Source organism: Atractosteus spatula, chromosome 13 (genome assembly GCF_055471065.1).
Source record: "Atractosteus spatula isolate fAtrSpa1 chromosome 13, fAtrSpa1.hap1, whole genome shotgun sequence".
NCBI lineage: Eukaryota > Metazoa > Chordata > Actinopteri > Semionotiformes > Lepisosteidae > Atractosteus > Atractosteus spatula.
Window position 1 is genome coordinate 28575432 of NC_142718.1, and position 25334 is coordinate 28600765.

Sequence of the window (25334 nt, forward strand, 5' to 3'; positions counted from 1 at the left end):
GATTAGAAAATAGATGGAGGGAGTTCAGAATAATAAAACATTATTATTACTTGCGTCTTACTGTATGCTGCTGTTGATTAATTTCTTAGCAGATAAGGCAAGGAAACCTTTGACCAATTATTGAAGAGAATATGCTATTTTGTACAGGAAATACAAATTAAAAACTACTATTGTTTTTGTGCGGTTACAGTAAGTCAGAGCCTATCCCCAATCATAAAGTTGCAGTATTTAACTATATTTAAGAGAAGTCTTGACATTAAGGTGAGAATTAACTAAGATTAAGATGTTATATGAATATACAATTAAGTGCCCCATTTAAGTGACAATTTTAAATAGAGACTCCATTTAATCACATAAGTACTTACAGTATATGAATACAGCCCCAGGACTGTGTTGGCAATGAGTACTTAACAGTTATATTCTCACTGGGAGGAGACCTGCTTTAGTAATAAGAAATACACGGGATACAAGCTCAATGGTAAGTAGCTGTCATAAAATGTAGTCATAAAATACTGTTATGAATTGACATAAACCTAGTACTTAATAAAATTGCCTTTGAAGTGTTCTTAGTCATTTATGAACTAAATCTGAATCCCTTTCACAAGACATGGACCAATCAATGATTGCTTTGTTGGACTGTCATGCGCTATAATGTCCTGTGTTGATGAAAGTTGTGGTATATTTGATTAACCATTTTGATTTAATTGAATATTGCATAAAACTGTGAATACTATGTTTTTGTTCTTTCTTTAGTTTCTAAAATACTAAATTCAAGTGGCACTATTATGCTTTTCATTTAACTTGGTTCCCAGTACATATTGTAGATTGTTCAATCACCTCTGGATCCATAAGGTTTTCTGTCTGTGCAATTTCAAAAGTAATTACTGTGCCACTGTGCCACAGTCTGTCCCACTTGAGCAAAATGTGTCTTTCAAACACACCTCAATGAAAATTCCAAAAGCCCAGGTGGGCACAGTGTCAAAAATTGTATACATGCGGTACATCTTATGTTTACTTTTCTTATGGAAGGAAGAGACATTGTAGCCCTTACAAGTGTTTTCATTGGTTTTGAGAAACAATTAAGTGAAATTCACTCAAAATCTTTTTATTGAAAAAGGATCTGCATTAGCACAGTAGATCCACCTTGTGGCTGTACACATAGATCAAGAAACACCCCACACTCTCAGGACAGTGTGTTGCAGGTCCCTCCTGAAGTCTGTAACACCCAAACAGGTCCAGGTTGAGGAGATAAATCTATGTCTATGGAAACAGAACAGGATAAGCATCAGGCTTGTATGCCAGGGGTGTCAAACATACTGTATAGACTTCAGACCAGGTCAGGTCCCCAAAGTCCTTTTATGCAGCCCATGTGGCAATAACTGTCCTAACCATTGGCCTAAATTCAGTTTTCTTCTTGTCTTTGCATATCCCACATACCAACCAGGCACACATAGCCCATCACAATGTCCCTGTATGATGATGTCATACATCTGGATCTAATATACATTCAAATAAATCTGCAGCTCAGGCTATAGTACGGCCACTTGTCTCAAGAAGCAGGTGATGATTTCATTGCCTCCACAAGACATTCAAATGTCCTTGTTGGACACCAGTGCTCATCCATGGTACTCCCCAAATGGCAGTGTGGACCAGTGTCCACTGCCCTTAGCACAGCACAGCCCATGCCTGTCCCTGGGTTATAGCCTTCTTTCTCTGATAGGAAAGCCACAGTACATTACGCTGTGGTAAAAGCAGCTATAGGGAGCCCTGTTTCCACCCCTGAGGCAAAAATGTTTCGGGAAACTCTGAACATGCTGAAGAATTTCCAGTTCTTAAACCTTCTGTGGGTCTCTAACATTGGGTTTGACTTTTCAGTGGGTAGCTCACCCAGCCCAGGTTCTTGCTCTTAACGCCCAGGTTCTGAGTGTATTTAAATCTGGACTCAAAACCTTTCTGTTCAGAAGAATTTAGTCTTTTATTTGATTAGTGCCAGTGTCTGCTCCATTTTCTAATATCCATGTATTATCTGCTGCACCTTTAACTGCTTGTTTACCCTTTATGCTTAGTTTGTAATTTGTTATACTTATAACTGTTTTGTTTTACACCTACTATACTGTAGAGTACTTGAGATGCTACTTCGAAAGGTGCTATATTGATAAAAAAAGGCGTATCTTTGACAGTTTAGTCCTACAAATAATACCTCATAATTAATCATACTTACATATTTTTGTAACCATCTCAGATTTAATAAAGAATAAAAGCATCTTAGTTTCTAGTTAGTAAATATCCACCGGTTTATTATTTGTGTTTCAGTTTTAACGGCACAAGTATTTTATCATCGGAGTTAACAACAATTATTGTATTACGTTAATTTTTTTTTTGCTTTGAGAATCACTAGAGCAGAAATACAGAGCAATAACACTACACATGTCCTCACACATGGTTCTTTTTGACATATAGCAATGTAACCCTTGTTGATTAATGGGTCATGTTCAGGGAAATTACCTTGCATTACAATTCTAATTTAAAGCTTTTTGTTGAATCGCAACATGTTCTCATGGGGGAGCTTATAAAAGTAAGAAACCTGTTTTTCACTTAAAATGAAAATTTTGTTCAGGTTCATGTTGACAGATTCTCTGCTACAGAACATGCATGTTTGTGCAGTCTACATACTGTAGTCTCACAAGATACCATGTAAAGTGGTGTGTATTTCTTTCTCATAGTATTAAAAAGGGAATTGGTCAACTATATTGTATAAACCTTAGCAAAGCAGTGTAGCAATCTTATTTGAGGATCTTTCTGACATTTTGTACAATTTAGGGGAAAAGAAAATTATGCAATTATATTGTTTAGCACAAGTGCTAATTAAAGTTGACGTAATGTCGGGGCAGTACCATAAATTGATTTAAATTGCAAGCATAAAGCATGACATACAGTAGATATTCAATGTATACGGTATGTGTAGTTGAGGAAATCCATGAGAAATCTGCAGTTTTGTACATACTGTATGATGATCTTGTCAAGTTAATTAAAGATGCATTAAGTGAATGATTGTTTGGTCTACAGATTATAATGTATTTGTAGCTCCTATAATTTACAAGGTGCGTAGGAAAAAGTGGTAATTGGCAAAATAGCAACAGGAAAAATGGAAACCACAAAATTACATACTGTACTGTAACTGAGAGATCTTTAAAGCATAGTGTCTTAATTACGAACTGTGATGAACTGTGCATGGACTCTTGAACTTGTTTTGGTTACACAAGACTTTTCACCTTTGAATGTATTTGAAGAGTACATCATGACATTTGAACAGTTAATACAGTGTATACATACAGCAGATCTTGCTGTGTTGCTGTTTGTAGAAATCCAAATCTAGATGCGTAGGGTTGAGGTGTTTGTATGTTTAATTTTATTACCAGTTTGCAGCATCAATTTCAATTAAAAGAAAGCATTAAAATCATTAAATACATGTTTAATACTAGTGTTAGAAATCATTTGCAGTTCTTATTGTTCATTTTAGTTTGCGTTTTATTGTTATGGATTTTGCTCATTTACCTTTGTATGATGTAAAAATAAAATCTGTGATCTCAATCTTTGCATGTACAGTACTAAGATACTTAGCAATTAAATAACCAGGAAATCTATTAAATCTCCAAATTGAAGATCCATTTTGTCCTATAGGCTCTGGGATAGACTCTGGGTAGTTGCGACTAGGAATATCAGGAATAAGAGGATTTCTGATAATAAAAGGAAGGATAATGAAGTATCAAGTGACTGTTATGCCTGCGTGGACTTAGATCTCATTTACAACTCAGACACTTTGCCTTTTTTTTAATCTCCCCTTATTTTTTTTGATGTTTGCGAAATTGTGGGGAAATTGAAAATAAACGATTCTAAAATAACTGAAATAGCTCTCTGCTGCAGCTCTCAATGGAACAGCAAGTAAAGCTTGTTAAAGCGGAGATGACAGTTCTGACCTCATGGACTGCAATGATATGTGTGGACTTAAATGCCCAGATGTCAAACATTCAGCAGTTGAATTTGAAACTGTACTCTTGGAAAAGAAAACAAAACAATGATGAATACTCACACTGCAAAACGTTTTCCTATTTTGAATTGTTTGTTGTTGTAATGCTTGTTACATTGAATGTGATCTGCAGGTGTTTGCCATTATTTAAATCTTTTTATATTAGAGTTTTGGGTTGTTAAGGATTCATTTTCATTTCAATTTAATTTCTGCTGTTACGTTGTTTTCATTATTGTTTAGCAGCTGCTGTGTATCCTTTATTCATTCAAGGATATTATTTATTCCTCTTTGACACTGTATTTACTTCTGTTACCAATGACCATGTTTCTATCAAGTCCTAGAATACTTGGTATGAAGGAAAAAATAGATGTTGCCATGCTACAGGAGTTTCATTTGATGTCAGACTTTTGTAAACTTGCTTATAATTAATGCTATATTTTACCATCCGTTTCTGCAGAGAACAAAACAACGTGTGCCTTAAATGTATTAATTGAGTGAGTTTTTGAATCATTATATTGGGGACAGTGTTTGAGATTTCATTTGTTTCTGGATACACCTGTATGATATTTGTTTTAATCTCCAGGCCAGATACCTTTTCGAACTCTCCGATTTAGATTTTTTTATCGGCACATTCTGGAAAAATGACGTAGAATTAATCAAATACTTCAAAAATCCCAAAAAGGTAAAAAAAAAAGACAATTGGCCAGTCTCTAATATCTAAAGCTTTGAAAAAGTATGCATCTAATCTGGGTCTGGTAGATAAAAGGAATTTATTTTCAGCTACAGTACTGTAGATACAGTATATATCGTACTGCTTAATTTATGCCAATACTGATAAATTCCTGTGTGAATTCTGTTATGTATGCAATTTCAAATAAAGAGAAGCTTCCTTATTTTAACTATGGTTCTGACTATGGTCTGAGCTAGAGGAGGTGGTTCAAGACATGACATACAGCACAGAAGGGTAAATCTCTTGGCATTGATGGCACTCCTCTGAAATTGTATCTGACCTTTTGACCACAGCTAAGCCCCTTTTGGCCTGAAATGCTGCATGCTGCCATTCACAGAGGTTCATTTCAGAGGGATGTTAATACTGCTATTATATCCCTATAATTGAAATGTGTATACAATGTAAACATTTCCACTCTTGTTGTTAGTTTATGTTCTGTTTGGAGATCTGTGTGACCAGATTAGTGCACTGCAATCAGACTGATTTAAGGTTTCAGGCCATACTGTATTGCATCTGTTAATATTCTCAGACTCCTCCACATTTAACACATGGCTACAGGTATTGCCAGCCCCTGTGCCATTCTTTTGCTAGACATTTTCGATGGTTAGTTACAATTGTTATTTGCCAACCCTTTAACTATGTTAACTATGTTTATATACATTCATTACAGCCTTTACATTTTGTATGGATACATGGAAAATAGTTTACCTCTGATAGTGCCACTAATGAAGCATTGCAGAAACATTAATTGACTCTTCTTTGCATGCCATTATAATTAACAACTTTAATAACATTTTAAACAGCTAGTCTGTGGTTTGAACATACAGAATAAATGCATTTTACTCATTCTCTGTAGCTTTGCTTCTATGTAATATAAGTGATTCTTGGCTAGAATTTCTTTAGTTCTGTTATCTTCACCTGTTCCAGGACTTGAACAATCTCAGCGCCAGCTCCCTGGTTTTTAGTTTTTACTTACATCCCTGTTCTGCTATGCATGCCTGTGGCATTGCCTGGAGGATGAGGTTGTCTACTTACCCAATGCATAATCTGCTGGATTTCAGGGGCCAGAAAGTCTTCCTCTGTTGTTTTCCCTTTTAGAGGCTTCATGCAAACCTTTTTCAGCTGTCACTATCAAAATAGCGGTATGAATGTTAGGGATGAGGAAAGTTTCCACATTGTGTTCCAGGACAATGTGAACATGGCTTTCAAAATCCTGTTGGTCGAATGAACCTCTTAATTTTTCTTATAAAGTCAGAAGACATTGATGCCACCTTCTAAGTTTTGAAGCTTGTTCCTAGTCCTGTATTTACTCTGTGTCTAAAGGGTAGGCCATGTTTTATCTATTTTGGGAGTGTCCAAATGTGTCCAAATTCGGGAAATTGGTTAGTTGTACATTCCTTGCTGTCACTCATTGTCTTTGTTAAATAATGATGCAGATATTGTCCTCTTGCAGCTATAGGAATATATCTGGTTGGCTGGTATCAGTAAAAAGATGTTGATGCTGCACTGAGAGCCTCTGCAGTCCCTTCTCTTGTACTGCTGGATCCTGTCCTGTCTTGTTATTGGTTACATGGAGCTCTCAACTGCTCTGATCCAAGATGCCAGAGTGGACAGTGAGGCTTGGAGCGGTAATACTTATGGCTCAGATCTTTATTGCACAGTACTTCAGCCACCCCTCATCCTTTAGTCCTACATTTTAGGGCTTTTAGGTTCTTTAGTGGAAAGCATGAAAGAAGATACCATTGAAGGTGTGTATGGGCAGGCGGAGAAGAAGTGTGCTGAGATGAGCTGTTTTGTTTTTATTTGTTTGGCTCTGGAAAAATTAAGAATAAAAATTGGTTCGGAAAAAAAAATTGATCAATGTAATGTCGTAGACCATAGTATGAGCTAGTCACTTCTGTCAAAGTTCACCTACTGACCACTGTATTTTTTATTTAAAACCCAGCAAATGCAATTGATAACTGACATTGTTTATCACTTCAAATGTTTTTGTCTTCTAATCTTGAGGAACAAATTTTTATATGCCTAGGAAAAAAGTACTGTTTGTATGATAAAAAAAGAAATTGGATATTCAGAACAGAAAAATAAAATATTTTAAAGTTTAGATAACGGTTGTATCTGCATTCCTGTATTAAGATGATTTCCTTTAAGAATAAATGTTTTTCAGTGTTAGTGGGTTCCCTAAGTAGTGTGTGACTACCCATGAAAATTTAGCATAGAAGAAATACTGAACCCATGTAAAGCAACAGATACTGCATTCTTTCTTAGTAAAATATGCACGTAAATGCAGATGTCATAATATGCTTTCCATAGTCTAACCAAAGAACCCTAAGTATTACAGATAACGAGAAGAGTCTTGGATATTCTTGTTGAGTTTCTTGATAAGGAGTCAATGCGGTGCAAGATTTTCATCACCTTTGGAATGATCATCCGTAGACAGTCTTACAAGGTGAGCATAGCTAGGAAAGGGAGAATTTGCAGTCACCTCCCCGAGAATAAAAACACAATGTGTCTTAAGGAGGGTGGTGACAGCTTTGAGAGGAGCGACCTCTTATGGTGAGGCATGATTAGTGCAGACGTGGTGGGCACTTGATCAGATTTATTTTCAGGTTGATAGTCTAAAAGAGGGGCGTGCATCTTCTGTATGCCATTTCTTTAGTTCAAAATATAATTTCAAAGTGTATATGCTAAAGCTTGAATTATTTCTTTTCTTCTGTACTTTAGCCAAAAATCCTGAAAAAAATATTTAATTAGTTCCAGAGGTCCAGAAAAACAAACTACCTGTCCTTCTGCTTTGTTGAAAGACCTAAAAACCTCAGGACCAAATGTGTAGAATCCTTCTTTTTGGATAGTTTGAGTGTTTAAAAATTGCACATTGTGTGTGACAGAATTATTTGTCTAAGTCATAAATATTTAGACTGAATGCCTGCATACTATATTAAATATCTAATTTTCAGTATTTTGATCTCACAAAATGATTTACAGAATTATCACCTTTATAACTATTTTAGGAATGTGTAGGATAACACATCAAAAAGGTGATTGAATTTACTGTGCACGATTGTGTACACTGAACTCCACTCATAATCTGACCTCCCTTTCTATAAAACCACTCCTGCATACCCATTCAGCTTTACACAGAATGTGCTGGTGGAGAACTGTGGTTTATTGTTCTATTGTCATTCCATATTGCTTGTCATAGTGGCTAAATGAGATGAGGTAGTACTGACACAGCTGTTACAAAAATAGCTTTGGCTCTCATCTTATACTAATGTAATTAGAAAGCATTTACTTTGACTGATACCAGAAGAATGCATTTCAGGCCAATCTATTTTTGGACAAGTCATGCTGTTCTAGCAGAATGTCCTTGTCCATCGTTTTAGTATGGTGGTTAGATTGAACAAAATGGTAGATTTGTTTTAAAAAAATAAATAAAACATTGCTTTTTAAAATAGGCTCATACATGACAATTTTACTCCCTCAAACAATTTTGGATGAATAATTTCTAACCACTTCCATTTTTTCTGTCCTAACACTTTTCTATTAGTAGTCTTGGCCAACTGCTAACAGTGTCTTTCATATAATGTTGTCCAAATGAATGGGTAATGTGAACTTCCTAGAATGGCATTATCTGGACTGTCTTCCTCTGCAAGCGCATGAATGGGGCAGACACCAACAGATAACACTGACGAGGCTGATTTCCATTCAATTATCAAGTGTAACTTTAAAAAAAGCTGTTTCATTGTTACAGTGAATCTGCGCACTGGGAATGATTTAGCTGCAGAGTTCTCCAGAAGGTCAAGTATTTTCTCATGGCTCATAGAAGCTGGTTACAACTTCTTCTCTCTTTGCTTGCTTCCCAACTATCATTCCTTTGACTTTGATTCTGTCAAACAATTAACTTCCTGCAAGAATGTCCCATAGCAGACATTGAGATATCTCATAGCTTCCATGCAGTCCAAGTCTATGGGCATATACTACATTTTTGCAGAAGAAGGGAATCAAATATACCTTCTAAAAGAATTCTGTGAAGCATAAGTATTAGAATGAAATGCTGTATGAAGTAGGTGTAGAATTGTCTGAATGGGGCTGGATATTTGCTTGATAATCATCTCTTGTAAATTCAACCAATAAAGTCAATTTTATTAGAAACCTGAAAAAGCCTTAGGGTATATTTCATTACTATTAGCACATGTTTGTTAGGAATTATGCAAATATCAACAATTATTGTTGTTATAAATCCACAGGGATGATTTATGAATATTCAGTGTACATGTATATGTTTTATGGGATGCCATTTCATCCCTAATAAATGAGTCCTGTGGAATAGTGCAACACGGAACACAATAAAGTGAAGGAAAGCACCATAAAACCGTGGTAATATCATTGTGAAGTCCTGTGTACAGGGAATGGTCATGCAACATTATATAAACTGTGATAAAGCTTGGCATAACATAGTAAAAGCACATCTTGGCAAAGCAAATGCAAAAATATTGGGCTGAGTGACAATGTCACAAATTTCAACATGGCTATTAGAGAGGTTCATTTCGCCTTCCTCTTTTCTTGTTCACTAATGATATCACATTGTGGTTGTAGGATCACTTCAGTCCCCATGTTCTATAAATCCAACACACTGATTTTAAATCCGATGTCCTATGCAGAATGCTCCAATTGGAGATATGTAATTAACAGAGTACCGCACTGTACTAGGACCACTGCTCTTCCTAGTTTATATGGATGATATACAGTAGATTCTTAGTAACTTAGTCAAATGTGCAGACAATACCAAATTATGAGGATTGGGAAACACTGTAGAAACAACAAAACACATTTCAAAAAGACTTGACAAACATGCAGCAGGTGACATTTAATATACTGTAGGCAAGTGCGGGCTTTTACATGTAGGTATCAAAAATATAAACATCAATCCAAAAGAAAAAACATAAATACAGAATAGGAAGTGCTAACACAAAAGAGGTTAATTTTGAAAATGACTTGGCTGTTAATATTGAGACATCATTTGCTTACAATTGCAGTGATTAAAAAGAAAAATCTTAAGATATATACCTAAAATAGCAGAATTTAAATGGATGTTAAAAGTGTATAAAACACTTGTAAGGATTTGTTTAGAACATTGTGTACAATTTCGGTCACCATGTTCTAGAAAATATATTGCCAATAGGGACTAAATCATTTCTTCTTGCATCTCACTGGCATTTCAAAATCCCCAGGGGCATTGATTAAGTCAATCCTGCAGCCTTCCTCAGCATGAACAGTGGAGCATGAATCATGAGGCACAAGTGGAAACTATGTGGAAGTGAATTTAAACCTGAGAACAGGAGGCACTTCTTTACTTGGAGGGCTGTGAGATTATGGAATACTTTACCCAGCTGTATTGTTGAAACCAATACCCAGGCTTCTCTCAAGAAATGGTTGGATGAGGTACTTGGATCAAATGGCCTTTCATTGTTTTAACTCTTCTTATGTTCTAATCTGATTTTGTCCTGAGAAATTAGAGCAATGTGTAGAAAAGACACATTTTGAAGTGATCAAGTTGAATGACAAGAGGGGATGTTTTTTTTTATTTAAAACACTGAGTCTATTTTTTTTGTAATTTTGGTATACCTGTATCAATAAGAGATAAATGAATATTCATAACTTAGGAATTCTAGAAAAACAGTTGCCTTCTGACACCACCAAAGTGCAACACTCTAAAATTTAATTCAAATTTCATATTCAGTACCTCTTTATAGTACAGATGTATGTATACATTTGATTAAAGTAAAGTGTGGATGAAATTAGGAAGAACATTTTGGTTATATTAATAGCACAACAGCTTTTTCTGAACAGGAAGAGTAAAGTCAAATTAGTTCATTTTTTATGTGATTAAGAAATCTATAATATACTCTTGTAATAAACTGGAATATAGTGTGTATATTTCATATTCTTTAAAAAAGAGTGGTCAAACCATGTTGTAAAATAAGGTGGATCATAACCTCACTGGACTGTTTAAACAACTGTAGTGAAAACGGCTTCAAGGAGCAGTGTAATTTCAAATACTGTACACCAAATGGGGAGAGCTTTCCTATGGTCCATGACAGTACACAGATGACACTATAGTGGCAAGTGTGCTAGCAATATTGTTCACCAGGAGCACACTGCACAACGCCTGAAGGATTTCAGTGATCTCACTGACCTGTGTTATGTATTGCTATTGTCCATGCATATCTCTGCGTATTTACATTTGTATGTAAAAAATCCACAAGTTTACATGGAGATCGATATAAAATAGCTTTGGAAGAATTACATTATCTTCAGAGTAATTTAGTAAATTATACCTAAATTATGATTTGTGTTTATTAACTAACATTGAAGACAGAGTTATCCATTATTGCACTGTTGCCAGAAGAACTTCAAGGCTTATTGAAATTTCTGCAGAACAGATAAATGTTTTAAAACCAGAAATTGAAAATCTCATCTGTATGCAATTTATGACAGTCTTTGACTTAATAGTCAAAAACTGGTTCAGTTCAGCCCTACTTGAAAAAAGCTGACTTCATCAGAATGCTTACTTTAATGTAAAAGCACATTTTCAAATACTGTATATATGCACACGTATGAAAAATAGCTGCATTTTAAACTCTGTGCTTGAATATAGTTTCGGAATAGTCCTGAGTTCAAAGTACAATTAGGAACTCAGTGCAAAGTCCATAACAAAGAAACAGTTGGTTTACAGTCTGGACGTGTGCCAGATCTCATTACAGGACTAAGTTGCATACCGGCAATGAAGAACCTTTTGTATAAGTTGCTTTGTGCAGCATTTACTTCCAGGTAGTGTTTGAAGAAGAAAAAAAAAAAAGAAGTCAGCCAAGACTGCATTGACAAAACAAATTTTTGGAATTTAATGAGCTACTGTGTAAATGCAACGAAGACCGACTTAGGAGTCATCACTTTAAAAATAACTTTATTGTGGTGGATCATGTTTTGGTAGGAGGGATCATTTATCGTGCTGTTGCAGGCTAGCAGCATATGAAGCGCTGAGGTTAAGCTGCATGCAGAGGGCAGAGGAGCCCAATGTGTTAACAGAGTGCTCTGTAGATACTTTGCGTCAATAGGAATTCTCCTCTTTCTCGTTTAAACGATGCCTTGGATATAGCCATCTCCATGAGTGATATGAGTAATACAGTAGAAGACTTACAAACTTCTGGAAACCTGGGAGAAAAAACAGCTATTTTTCAACATGACAGGAGTAATGCAAGTCGTTTTTCCAGCCCATCGTTGATACCTCTGCGTGCACCCTTACCACCATCAAATGCTCTACAAAATAAGGCAGCTCTTTTCAAGGGGATTAGGTATGACTGGTTTAATATGAATATATAATCATAGATATTTCTTTCTATATCGCTTGCATTGGTTTTGAATTGTGCTCTTGCGAATAAGATACATTTATACAGTTTTCAGTATGCAACCTTTTAAAAGGCAAGCTAATTTTTAACTTCTGTGATCAGTGAGTGCTTTTAATGTGCACTCTAATAGCAGGATACTAACTTCATTGTGTTCTCAGTAGAATAGGCAATAGAATTTGTACTTGTAAATACAAGTGGCAAATAATGTAGATTAAAGAATAAAGAGGTCAGTAAGTCCGTTTTGTACATTTTGACAGCATGAACAAAGAATCTTATTGAATTCTACCACCTGTTACTTTCCTGAATATAATTAGTTACTTAGTAACATTTGTATTTACGGAGCAGTGAAGTTATCTCATTGTGGCACTACTTTAGGCATGCTTAAAATATTGATAAACTTTAAAATATACAAGTTATGTTCAGCTTTTATGCATTTCTTTTCTTGCCAAAAATATCAAGTAGCTTTTATTAGGGCAGGTGTAACTTTCCCACATACAATGCTATTAAAAACATTCTTACTGTATTCTGTCAGTAATGCAGTTGTGCTCTGTCAATCCCAACTTCATTCTCATGGACACAGCTGTGTTCTCGTTGCTAACTGTAAATAAGGTGGTGTTTAAAACTACAATCCTCTCTAAAATGAAACTAATACAGGACTGATTAGCTAGACAGAATCTTATCAAGTTTTATTATCATTTTGTAATAAAAGCCTTATTATATGATCATATTATTTGTTCATGTCTGATTCTGCATCATTAATTACTCTGGGTAGAAGACAGGAAGGTCTGTTAACATACTGATGTGGCAGCAGAAATTAACCCTTTATTCTTTCAGATCCGCTGTTCTTAGACAGAGTACAGTACTTGCAGCTAACATGGATGACACTAAATATCCCATCATATAGAAGTTGTGCAAATCTTTGTATACATTAAGCAGTATCAACAACCCAACAGGCTTATACCATTTATCTAGGTAGCTTGAATTATTTCTAGCTTTGTCTGTTTGGTCTTTTTTTATTCATGTTTTATTTGAAAACTAAAGAAAGATACCACAAAGATTGCTTTTCAAAAGCTATTTGATTTAGGAGATTTTTTGTAAAAAGCATAGTGTGTTTTATTCAGTCAACTTTATCTAGTACAATGATTTATGAGTCAATTTCCAAAGGAAAGGTTCTTGAGATCTACTTTACGTTCTTACATTTGATTTTACAGTCAATATTTTCAGGAAAGGTTGATGGTGTTCCAAGGTAGAGTAATTATTGTTTTTTTTATTATATTATATTTATATTTTATTTTCTTTATATTTCAATTTATGAGGCAAAAAAGCCTCAGAACATATGTGTACAAGATAATGTACATCAGAAAAAATTCCAACTATAAACAAAAGGAATCAGAAAAGATAATTATACAATGGAACCTATGCATCATAAATTCTATAAGAATGCCACTTTGAACAAGAAAATCTTAAGACAGATTCAGAATTCCTGATTTCACAGAAAAGAGTATTCCACAGACTAGGTGTTTAGCAGGAGAAGGCACTATCACCTTTCTCTAATGGTACCAATATGAAACTAAGGGTTTATTTCTCAGGTCAGAAATATGAATGATTTTAAAGTACTTTTACTTTACTAAAATATTTTACCAGTAGTTGTAATATAAATGTGGGTTAACATTATTACATTACTGTATATACAGTACAGTGTGTCTAAAATTACAGAGATAACATTTTCCATCATATAACTTACTTACTAGTCATATGTTAGAAAGTGGGTTAAATCTTTTCTGAATATGCATTCTCCCTAAAGGATATAATGACATGTTAAGAAACAGTACCTTATCTTAAAACCACAGTGTGTAGAATATGAATTACATCTTAAATTTAATGTCTATGATAGATTTGCGGAAAAAGAGAGACATGCCCGACATGCCGTAAGGCTTTGGGAACTCAGCCAAACAGTTGTCAGTTGCGTTAAAAATGACAACGCTGACTTTTCTATCCTCTTTTTTCAACTTTTCTAAAATTAACAATGTACTGCTCGACTATTTATTAGTACTGCAAAACAAATTCAATGACATGATTTATGATACAGTTGTTTTCTTGAAACAGGAAAAGTAAGGAGGGTGAGGAAATGCTGGCTGCTTCAATTCCAAATCCTTTTCCAGAATTGTTTTCTTCTACAGTGTCATCTCTAGTCTCAGATTGCTTATTACCTTGGACCAAAAGGAATAAAACTCAGGTTGGTAACATTCTTTTATGTGTTGTTTTTTGTTTTCGATAAGTGTATTTTCATGTGCAAGGTGAAGTGTCAGGAGATACAGTACAGTATATTTCTCCTGACAATGTAAAAATCAGTATCAGTTTATGTATTATAGGCCTTTCTTTTCAAGCCACCTTCACACATCTTAGAATGCGTAATTCAAGCTGTACAGCTTGAGTATTAAATAATTGTTTACATATACATACTGTATTATTGTAGAACTGTCTTTGTCGATCAATGAGTAAGAGTAATTTAATGTCACAGGTTGGCATTTTGCTGTTGCTGTGTATTAATTTTCAATGAAACTGGCATTGATAATATCAGATGTGTTTGTCTATGGGAAAATGTGAAAAAAACGGTTGGAAATGTAGCCAATGCATCATGGGGCCAAACCATATGCTGGAAAAGTAACAGATGTATCTTAAGTTTCCTTCTGCATGAGGTAGCCTTTTTCCTGAAAGAAGATTTTAATCTTTCAGTCAATGATTGTTCATTCCTGGTTACATAAGAACAGAGATTGCTGACTAAGACACTTCATAGACCAACATTTTTAGTAATCATTGTCTTTGGTTCATGACATAAAATCAGCATAAAGATTAACATAAAAGATCACCATTTTCCATGTTATGCTTTCAACAGCTAAGTCAGCACATTGAACCAATACAATGTACTGTAATGTTTGTTCACTCTAAATCTTAGTCTACAAAGACTTTGTAGCTTGTATCAGAGTCCATTTGCAGTATGTTCAATTATTTGTACACTAGCTGAAGAAATTCGTATTGGAGTTATTTTATGTGTAATTAATACACTTCATTTCAAATTCAAAACACTATAGTGTCATTATCCTGTGTTTTCTATTTCTAAAATGTTATTTGAATATTCATGTAAATCCATTCTTCTCCTTACATTCTCTTAAGGGCCCTTTTTGTGCAGCTTGTTTACAATATACATGTATGTACCTGATCAGCAAATGTAAATTGAAGCTGTTGGCATTATATTCAGATAGACTGCTTCCCACTTTGTGATAAAATGTGATTGAACTTTCTTCCTGGGTATTTGTTGTCGTTGTTGCTTGTATACAACAGCATATTATAGAAGTGATAAGTAGATACAGAAAAATAAATTTCATTTGTGTACAGTGACTACAAATATATACAGTATAGCATATATAAATACATGTCATTAATAAACTTGGATAAGCCTGTCAGATATTTGTTGAGCTGGATTTATTATACTGTACAAACGTCCACTGAAGCTGAATATTTGTCAAATTGTCTTGATGGTTTAAATTGCTGGTTTCAGACAGTACATGAGGTTTGTCTAAAAAACCTATTTTTGTGGAATATGCCTTTTTCCAGTAGTATACTATCATTCATTTTATTTTAATACTTTCAGTATTGAAAACATTGTACTGTATCTGTGTACACAGGTTTGATTACAAAAAATTACAATATATACTGTATAAAATATATTGTAATTTTTATATATACTGTATATAAAATATTATATAAATATGAATATGAATGCCTTGAAGGGAAATAGATAGACATTATCATTGTCTCATTCTGTATAGTATTGCTAAATATCATGTGATCTAAGTAACAAAAGTAAATTTATTTTGTTCATTTATTCATTTATTTTGTCTTTCACCACAGGCACTGAATATCATATTCATGGTGTTTTTTTTACAATAAATGGGACAGTGAATACTAGGTTAAGCATTCCTATTAAAACAGTTCTTGCTACTAGACAGTTAGCATGCCTTATCACTTTTCCATTCATCAATCCATCATCAGAAATCTGTTTGTCCTGGTGAGGGTAACCTATCCCCAGAGCGTATCCCAGAACCATTAGCTACAAGGTGAGACTAAGGACATGACTGGGGTGCCAGATCATTGTAGGGCCATAGAGAAACTGACAATTTCTTTTTCTTAAACAGAATTGCCAATTATTTTTCTTATACCCTATAATTTAGAATCCCCAATTATGTGTTCTTCATGTCCTGGCTCATGGTTATGATCCCAGTGACTGTGCACAGGAGAATGAGGAAGTGTAGGCAGATGCATCAGAGGGTACACAGCCTTGTACCAGAGGTGCTGTGCCAGAGGCACAAGCTTGCAAGCACTAAGGAGGCTGCAGGTGTTGCTACTGTATGTTGCTATTAGCCAAGAGTCCTGGCTGACTAATGTTACACATGTCTCTGCAAAAGTCAGTTATACTGTACGTCATCATTTGAGAAAACCTGCAAACAGCCGATTAGTGACTTGACCCAGGCTCAAATACGTGACACCTGGTTCATAGAGATCAGTCTGTACTTGTGTGAGTGCCTTTTCTGGTTGTTCTTAGAGAAATTACACACTGAATACAAGACTGTGTTTTTTGTGTTTGACTTGTAACATTACCTCATATTACTGGCGGTTGGGTTAATATGTTGATTTAATCTGGGTAATGGTGTCTCAAAATGTTTTAAAATTGTCAGTTTATTAAATCATTTGTTAAATTTGTGCAGTCTCTGTCTCAACTCTTCTTATATATAATTTGAAGAAAACAACTTATTCTGATCATGCTTTAAAAATAAAGCAGCATTTATCGTACTAGGCATGATTGAAACTATTATTAAACTTAATAATTTTCCAGTTTGTCCCTGAAGTAATTATCAGAAACTAAAATAAAATGAGTAAAACAGCCTTGTTTAATATTTATCAGAAACGAATATTATGTGAAACATTCATTAAGAAAATGAAAAAAACATTTGGAAATAACGCTTGTTGTCTCAGAAATGTTGGTCTTGTTTTCCTCTGATCAGCAAGAGGGCAGTGTTTTACAGATTTTTAGAAAAGCTGAACATGTGGTTCTGTTTGAAAAAGCCCTGACCACTGCTTTTTATATGCGTAATGTACCTGGACATGTAACCTGACATATTTAGTGTTCCATCATTTATATAATAACAAATCATAATAACCAATTTCCATTTACTTTCCAATAACTTTCACCATTACTTTTTTTAAACTGTCTTTCGTAACCAAAGTGTCAGTTACAATTATTTGGATCTAAGTCAATCTGGTCTTTGTAGTCCTGTAGTAATTTACTAATGTACAGTAGTTTTGCATGAGCAAGAGCACACCTTTCAAAGTTAAAGGGATTATATTAATGATTTGGAAAGCAGCTGTTAATATCTGTTTTAAAGGTTTGCCAGAACAAACACATTGCTTACACATACTGTTCATTGTATAATATTCCCAAAATATCTCATTTGAGTAAAATTACATTTGTTGCCCAATATTAATTTACATATCATGGAACACAAAAAGGTGAGTAGGACAAAAGTGATTTCTATGTACAGTACGTAGAGTACATGTGCCTTCCGCTGTAACTCTAGTATAGCAAACCCACAGGATCTGGTTTTAGATTAAATACAAAATATCCTCTTACTACAGTATACAGTATAAGTGTTGAAGATTTTCTGTCCATCATACAGTATCTGTTTAGCACACATAGGGGAACATTTTGATAGCAAAGGCTATACATAGTGAAAAAGAATCTGCTTATGTTCATCATTTATTTCTTTACTAAAATCATTTTTGGTTTTATGTGAGTAAGACAGCAATTCTAACTTTTCCCAGCAAAGTCAGAATAATTCTTTACAAATATGACAACTATTAAAGTAAAGTACTTCTCCTAATTGCTTATTTCCGCTCACAGATTCCTACAGAATAATATAGTCCTTCTCAGTTACACATGATGTAGTTTATAAAACTATTATGGTTTTGTGTCTAAGTAAAAAATAGCCGAGTGCACTTTTCTACATTTTTTATGTGTGTGCAAGAATTTTCCTTTAAATATTTTTAGATGTTTTTTAATCTTACAGCTGCTGCCCTTGACTACTTTCCGTTTTACTTCCACATATCCCTAATTCTCAGAACATGGAATATCACAAGAGAAATAAAATTAGAACAATAAAGAAGCATTATTTTCAACATTTATAGCATATATTAAGCAGAACTGATCTATACAGAAAAATGCTAGATTCAAAACATTAAGGACAACAGTAAATATAAGGAAAGAGTAAAAGCTAACACAAAATCAGCACTTTCTGTTCTGTATTTCAAATATTACATAGGATTCCCATTATGTTTAATATATTGTATATATTAAATATATGTATATTATATATGTGCAATGGTTTTCTGTACATTTAATAATTATAACAAAACAGAGTGTAGAAGCTTGGCGACTACTTTGAATGCTATCCAGATAAAGTGGTAAATATAGAATTAATGGCTTGTTTATAATCATTTACAAATGAGGCAGAGAACAAAACAAGTTATGAGCCTAAATAAGCTCAACAGTGGCTATAAATTTATTTTTGGTGTTCTACAAATCAACTACATCACGTAGTTGAATAATATGTAATTGGTATATTTTTCTGTGGATCAGATGTTTCTTTAACATGGGAAGAAGCTTAAAACACTGTAAAATTGTTAACGTAATCAGGGGTAAATAAGAGCAAAATAAGCATAATTAAACCAGAAAGAGAGCCTAGAGTTGAATTCACATATTTGTCACTCAATATGTAATGTTAACCCTGCCAGGAGAATAGCTGACAACAAAATCTTTCAGAATGTTTGTAATTCAGTGAAAACCTAAAACAAGTATGTTTTATAGTATGAAACATGTTTTATGTATATAATATGTTTTCTTTTTAATTTCAGCCAACAAAAGGAGAATGTTGTTGTAAACATTTCCTTAAATTCCTTAAATGTAAACATTTCCTTAAATTAGGGATATCTGCTTTTTAATACAATGTTTTTAATACTGTACAATTTGGAATACACAGTTACTTGTAAAATTCTTAATACCAACACACAGGCTTCCCCACAGTTTAAGCACTGTCATGAGCTGCCCCAGCTGTCAGACTTTGAGGTCCGCAGTGACCACAGTATTGCCCACAGCAATTAAATTAGAATCGATTGGAAGAGAAAAGTGGTTTTACGATCTAATACTATAGGTAGTCCGTATGGTGCAGTGGTCACTGCTACATGGCAATCTATGAATATCATGGGCTACTCAAGTTTACCAGTGAATCGTGTCACTTGGAGAATCACAGTCAGTTAACGGTTAATGACACAGCCCAGATTCAGTCCTGTGATGTCTGTTCTGCAGGGCTCAAACTGCAGTTTGAACAGGCACTATTATAAGTTTAACTACTCAAGAGCCAAGTAGAGATGTTTTAATTAAAATGTTTTCAGATTACAGTAAGCGGCACTATACACAAGTTTTGCAATTGAAGAAAAAACATAATAGACAATAGCATTAAAGTGGCAGAGCATTAAAAGAGATAAGTTTTATACCCACATCTCTGTAAGAAAGTGACTGGGCTTTATTCTATGTTTTACAGACTATGTTGCAGTGTTCTAAGTTATATTTAGCTAACATTTTCATTGCACTATCCAATCATTTTCAGTGTACCAATGTACATTTTAAAACAGATGACTATTTGATCAGTTTATTTCACAGAATGTAATCGTTAAGGGTTTGTTTCAGTGTTTGAAATGTGTGCTTGTTGCTCTTTCTTGACAATGACAAACATATTTTGAGGAAAATAACTCATCTGTCTTGCAGCATTATAACTATTGTGGCAAGACATTTGTTCCTAAATTAAAAATTGTTTTTGTCTGGCAATAACAGGAATTCAAGTATTCTATTCAAGTATAACACGTATTCTGGAGCTTGTTGAAACACACGCAGTGATCATCTTACAGTACTTAAAGCTATAATGCCTTTGCATATTTCCATATTACAAGTGTACTGCTAATATTTGGATAATGCAGCTAAGACCAATAATTACAGGTCTGAAGGCATTTGTGGTTTAATATTTTTTTATTTTATGAGCAATTACTGGTATAAAAGTAAATGTATTGTTCAATGTTCATGTGGATATCGTGTGTAAAAGTTAATGTTGCATAAACTGAGATTCCTTTAACAGTTTTAATGTTGTCATAGTTCAAAAAAGAACACAGAGTTATAAATATTTCTGTGTTTCTCCAAGATAGTTCAAGGAAATGTCCTTTTTCCCTTGCTATGCACTTTGGCAAAACAAATGTTTCAAGGTAACAAATATGGTATTATTAGAGAAAATGTTATCTGGTTCTCCAGAGCTATTTGTCCTTCTTTTATTTGTTGAGTTTGCTATTTTTGCCCACTTAGACAAAATGTTGCTTAAGAAATACTAAAACACCACTAAGATTGCTTAGCACAGACCTTTTTTTTTACAGTTTCTGATCTGTGTACCCATCTTTTAGCATGCAGTTAATGGAAAATATCAGTCTTTCTTTGATTATTTGAACATTTTCTTGTAAAATTGTTTTTGTTTTAAATTATTTTGACAGAGTTGTAAATAACATGGTGATAGAGCCTGCTCTTTCAGAAGTATTAAGGCACTTATGTGTTCACCTTGTGAAACAGAATACAAGTGCACTTTGGAGCTTGACCTCAGTCATGTCTCTCTTGTGATGGTTTGCAAATGCTGCCAAGGAAGAAGTTACTCCAGTATGTTTTCAGCACTTCAAGCTTTAAAGTTTCCAATATGATTTTTTAGCTGTGATTTGTGTTACTAAGAGAACCTAATTTTTTTCAATCTAAAAAACAGGTCGTTGTTTTCAAAGATAAAACTTTCAGAAAAGGCCTTTTGTGTGGTATAGTTCTTTAGATCTGCCTTTGTGAGAAGAATATGGCTTTCATGGGTTCTTTGTTTATTTGTATAAGCTTTTAGTAGGGCCAAATCCTATAACGTATGTAGGGCAATGACTTCATAAAGACTATGTGACTTACAGAGTATTCCATTTTAATCTTTCTGATTTTGGTAGATAAAATTCTTTGTAGCCGGAAGAATCTGGATCCCCACACATGTGTTTGTACTCTATGTACACACAGAAACAGGATGGCAAATAGATGCCTACAATTTGCCGTAAAGGAGCATCTGTTTATTTAAAAGACTTTGCATTACCGCTGGAAATGACCAATAGCTCGTAGTGCATCCCTTTTGGCAGCAATATCCATTATGTGGACAAGATCAGGAATCCTGCAGTTTGTGATTACTGCCTATTCCTGTAACTGAATCCATGGTTCATCTCCAGTAATTTGCCAGTCCTTGGCTGGAGTGTGATGCCCTAGGTCTTGTTTGGTCACAGATGTTGGTCTCCAAAGAAACGGAAACAGCCATGTGTTCTATCAAGATCCTTCAAAAGAGACACCTGAGATAACTGTTTTTACCAGAGATTTGCAGGCTTTAGAGGAGTCATACTTTAATGTACAGTAAGATGGTGAAAATGGAAAGATACTGAGGGCATCACAGCTCTGCCATACATGGCGAATCACTAGACACAAACCCTATACAGTATGTGTGGGCCGTCTCTCAACAATGCCCGTGAAGTGTCTCAGAAAACTGATTTCCAAGATTGTCTCGTCCATATTTATGTTCTTTGGCCCGTTGTGGAAGTCATGGATGGCGACAAATACTGTACAACTGGAAACTAAAATGATCTAAAATCAGCTTCAGTGCACATGGGATAAATACAGTACGTCTGAGAAACTTGGATGTAACAAGAACAGGGGCCTTTGGCAATGTTGGATTCCACATGTTAGCTGTGATGATTAGAGAGACTGTACTGAAGAATGTTTAAATCATAAATAAATAGTCTGTAACATCCATCTGTGGGACCACATATACTGTATATTTGGCTTCAGATGAGACTGAAAAATTGCTTCCAGATAAACTGGCATAAGACTTGTGCTCATGACTCAGAGAATTGTTTGATGAGTCAAGCACTACCTGTACCTTATCTTTCAGACTATATAATGTGTACAAGCTTCTGTAAAGACTACATGTAAGGCAATAAACATGGTCTTCATGTTAAGGTCTGTTGTATATTAACTACTCAAAATTTGTCTTGCAGTTTATTTTCAAAGTTTTAAAGAAAGGTGGCACTGTACCTAATTGTAAAAATGATCACATCAGTAATTTATCATTTTTGAACAAACATTTTTTATGGCAAATGGAACAACAAACTCACTCAAATAAATTGAAGGTATTGTACTCATAATTATGTTTATTAATCATTTTATATGAATAATTATGTATATGTACTGTCACATTGAAAGTCTGTATAACATGAAAACCCTAGTTTAGACAACATGGCCAAACATCCATTTTGAATATTTCTAAAACTAGATGTGTAAAGGACTTTAAAACAAATTTAAAAAGGTAAGTAGTACTGGATGGATTGAATAACTGAAACGGATTTAAACAAAGCATTCAGGCAATTTGATTCGGCATTAAAATACTCCTGAATTGAGTATTATATGTTTTACTTTCATTTTACATTGAAGTTCCTAAACAGAGCCTCTCCGTTTCCGAGAATGTTATACAAAGGAATGTAAGCAACTTCAAAATCTGCTGTTGAAATCTTGACTTCAATTTTTTCCCTGTCTTGCAGGCTATACACCATGTAATTCTTACACTGATAGTGTTGTTTCTAATATGTGCAGTCATGTGATTTCTTTGAATATGGGACTCCCAGGATCCTTGCTATAAATAGGAGTGTATATGTGTTCTGTTTGGATCAAACTTTTTTTTTTCAAGGACTGATTGACTGTTTTGTTGTGAGAGTTAAGGAGACTTCTTTATCAATCTGACTCCATTAATTCAAATTAATTTTATTACAGTCTGATAATTTTCAGCGTCTAGTTGTCTGTGCTTTTCCATGAAGATGAGCTCTGAATGGAGATAAACTTAGTAGGTATAGTCTTAGACATCCCTTTTTCGCTAAATCATTTTTATGTAGTGCTTATTGTAGTTCTTACTGTATCTAATTTTTGACAATGATTCCTGATGTACAGTATTCACTATCCACATAGTAGATTTATATAATTTATATATATAATAAGATTTATATAATTTATACAGTACCTAATCAAAAATCTAAATTTTCTGTTTGAGTTGAACAATTCAATTACTTGGAAAGAATAATTTGTTGATTTTTTTTCTTTTGATGAGTCTGACAGAGAGGTACATCATGGAGTATTCAGAGCCATAGAAGCCAGTATATAGTGTCATGATCAATAGCATTGCAGGCAGGTGATAGTGATCAGTTGACAGTGACAGAGATAAGAATGAGGCTGATTAAAAGGAAAGAAGAACCTCAAAAGATATTATCAAGTGTTGATTTATGATCTTTGAATAACACAAAGGCATTCTTTTTTTATCTAAATAAATGAACAAATCTAAATGTATTGTCTGCTTAATAACTTTGTATTAGTTTTTTTAATGGTTTGCTTTCATTTTTTCCCCTCTCACTTTTCAGAATCATAGATTCTAAGGTTTCTTCAGCATTTTCAGTAAAGTTCAATTCCTCTATTAATTCTAAAAGTTGATTTCATTTTTTACGTCTTTACATCACATATAAACCTCATTACATATACTTATTTTTCATCTATGTCATTTTACAGTGGGATGAATTTTGGGTCAACCATACATTAAAACTGCTTTGGCGAGATTATTGTACTGTAGCATTAGTGAAGAAACACTGAATGCAGGGCTACCTATTGTGGAAAAAGTGTGTGTGGTCTGTATTAAGTTGTAAATTTCTGGGTCTATTTCAACTGTGACCTATTGTTGCCTTTAAATGCATCGTTGGGTTTTATGAAAGGAGATCTATCACACAGAAATTTTTCTAATCTCTATTATGCAGCAGCTTATTTTGTGTATGAGAATTGTCGCAGCTGTTTCTGAATAGGTTTTAAAGTGAAAACAGCTGGTTGCATGCAACAATAAAAAACTAAAATAATAAAACGCCATTTTCACATACATTTTTATCAGTGCCTTGGAATTTCCTATTTTGAAAAGTTTATGAAACAGCAGGATAAAGAGTTTTATCTATATGACTCCTCGTCACTTATCGTGTATCCTCATCATTTAGGTGGCTTTCCTGTCCTTGCCTTTAAAAAGAAAAGAAAAACTTTAGCAAGTAGAAGTTCATATAAGGGGTTAAAAGAATGAAAACAAGGCCAGATGCCTTTCTTCCCAGATGGATGATAATCACTTCCTTATTCAAGGAACTGCAGCTTAAAGATGAAGTGCTTCATAATACTTTAAAAATAGTTTATACATAACCCAGAAGGTCAGTACAGTGTGAGCTTAGCAATGATAGTGCAAGACATTCTCGTGGTAAAAGGCTGCTCCTGTTAAAGATAGGGATTGTGGAAAGGAAAAAAAATCCTCTGAGTACTATTATGGTCATTATTATTGTGTTATTATTGAGGAATAAGTGACAAAAATAAAGACAGTTACAGTACATACACTATCATTACAGAATCCCAAAGTCTGTTATGTAGCCATATTTTTATACCTACGATGTCTTAAACTTAATATTATTTTACACTTCTTTTTATCTTCATATAAAGACTTCTGTAAAATACTGAATAAGTAAATATAAATAATCACAAATGCTGCTTTACTTACCTATACTCCCAACTAGAACTATTATACTATAATATTACTTACAGTGCACTAAAAACATAAATAATGCTTTTAATATTAATATTAAAATATATTGTAACATTTTGGAAACTATGTACTATTAATTTCCAAATTTACTTTGTCATTAGTGTTTTGTAATTTAAAGAGATTTTTTGCTATTGTCTCTGTATCGGTAAATGAAGACAAATTAATATATGTACTTACAGTTTGTCATTTGAATATATAGATGTAAGGCCCAATATGCAAACCACATGGAAGAAATAACACACAAACATAGGAAGCAAAGGGGATTTAATTACTTAGATGTTTTGAATGGAGAGTCTTTTGACTTTACTTCCACTGTTTATTACACACTAACACAATTACACAATTAGTGA

General features: G+C 34.0%; 1 protein-coding gene across 5 annotated transcripts in view; it reads left to right on the forward strand.

Annotated features, from left to right (window-relative positions):
- The window catches only part of grb14 (growth factor receptor-bound protein 14), an 80331-nt gene that overhangs the window by 10314 nt on the left and 44683 nt on the right, over positions 1–25334 (forward strand). For 2 of the 5 annotated variants that reach the window (XM_088931462.1, XM_088931461.1), the window contains exons 1-2: positions 11816–12109; positions 14270–14399. In XM_088931462.1, the coding sequence (XP_088787588.1) occupies positions 11922–12109; positions 14270–14399 (318 nt within the window). In that variant the 5' untranslated portion in view covers positions 11816–11921. Of the gene's footprint in view, positions 1–11815; positions 12110–14269; positions 14400–25334 lie in introns of those variants that run through there. The other 3 variants (XM_088931465.1, XM_088931463.1, XM_088931466.1) reach the window with 2 other exon arrangements.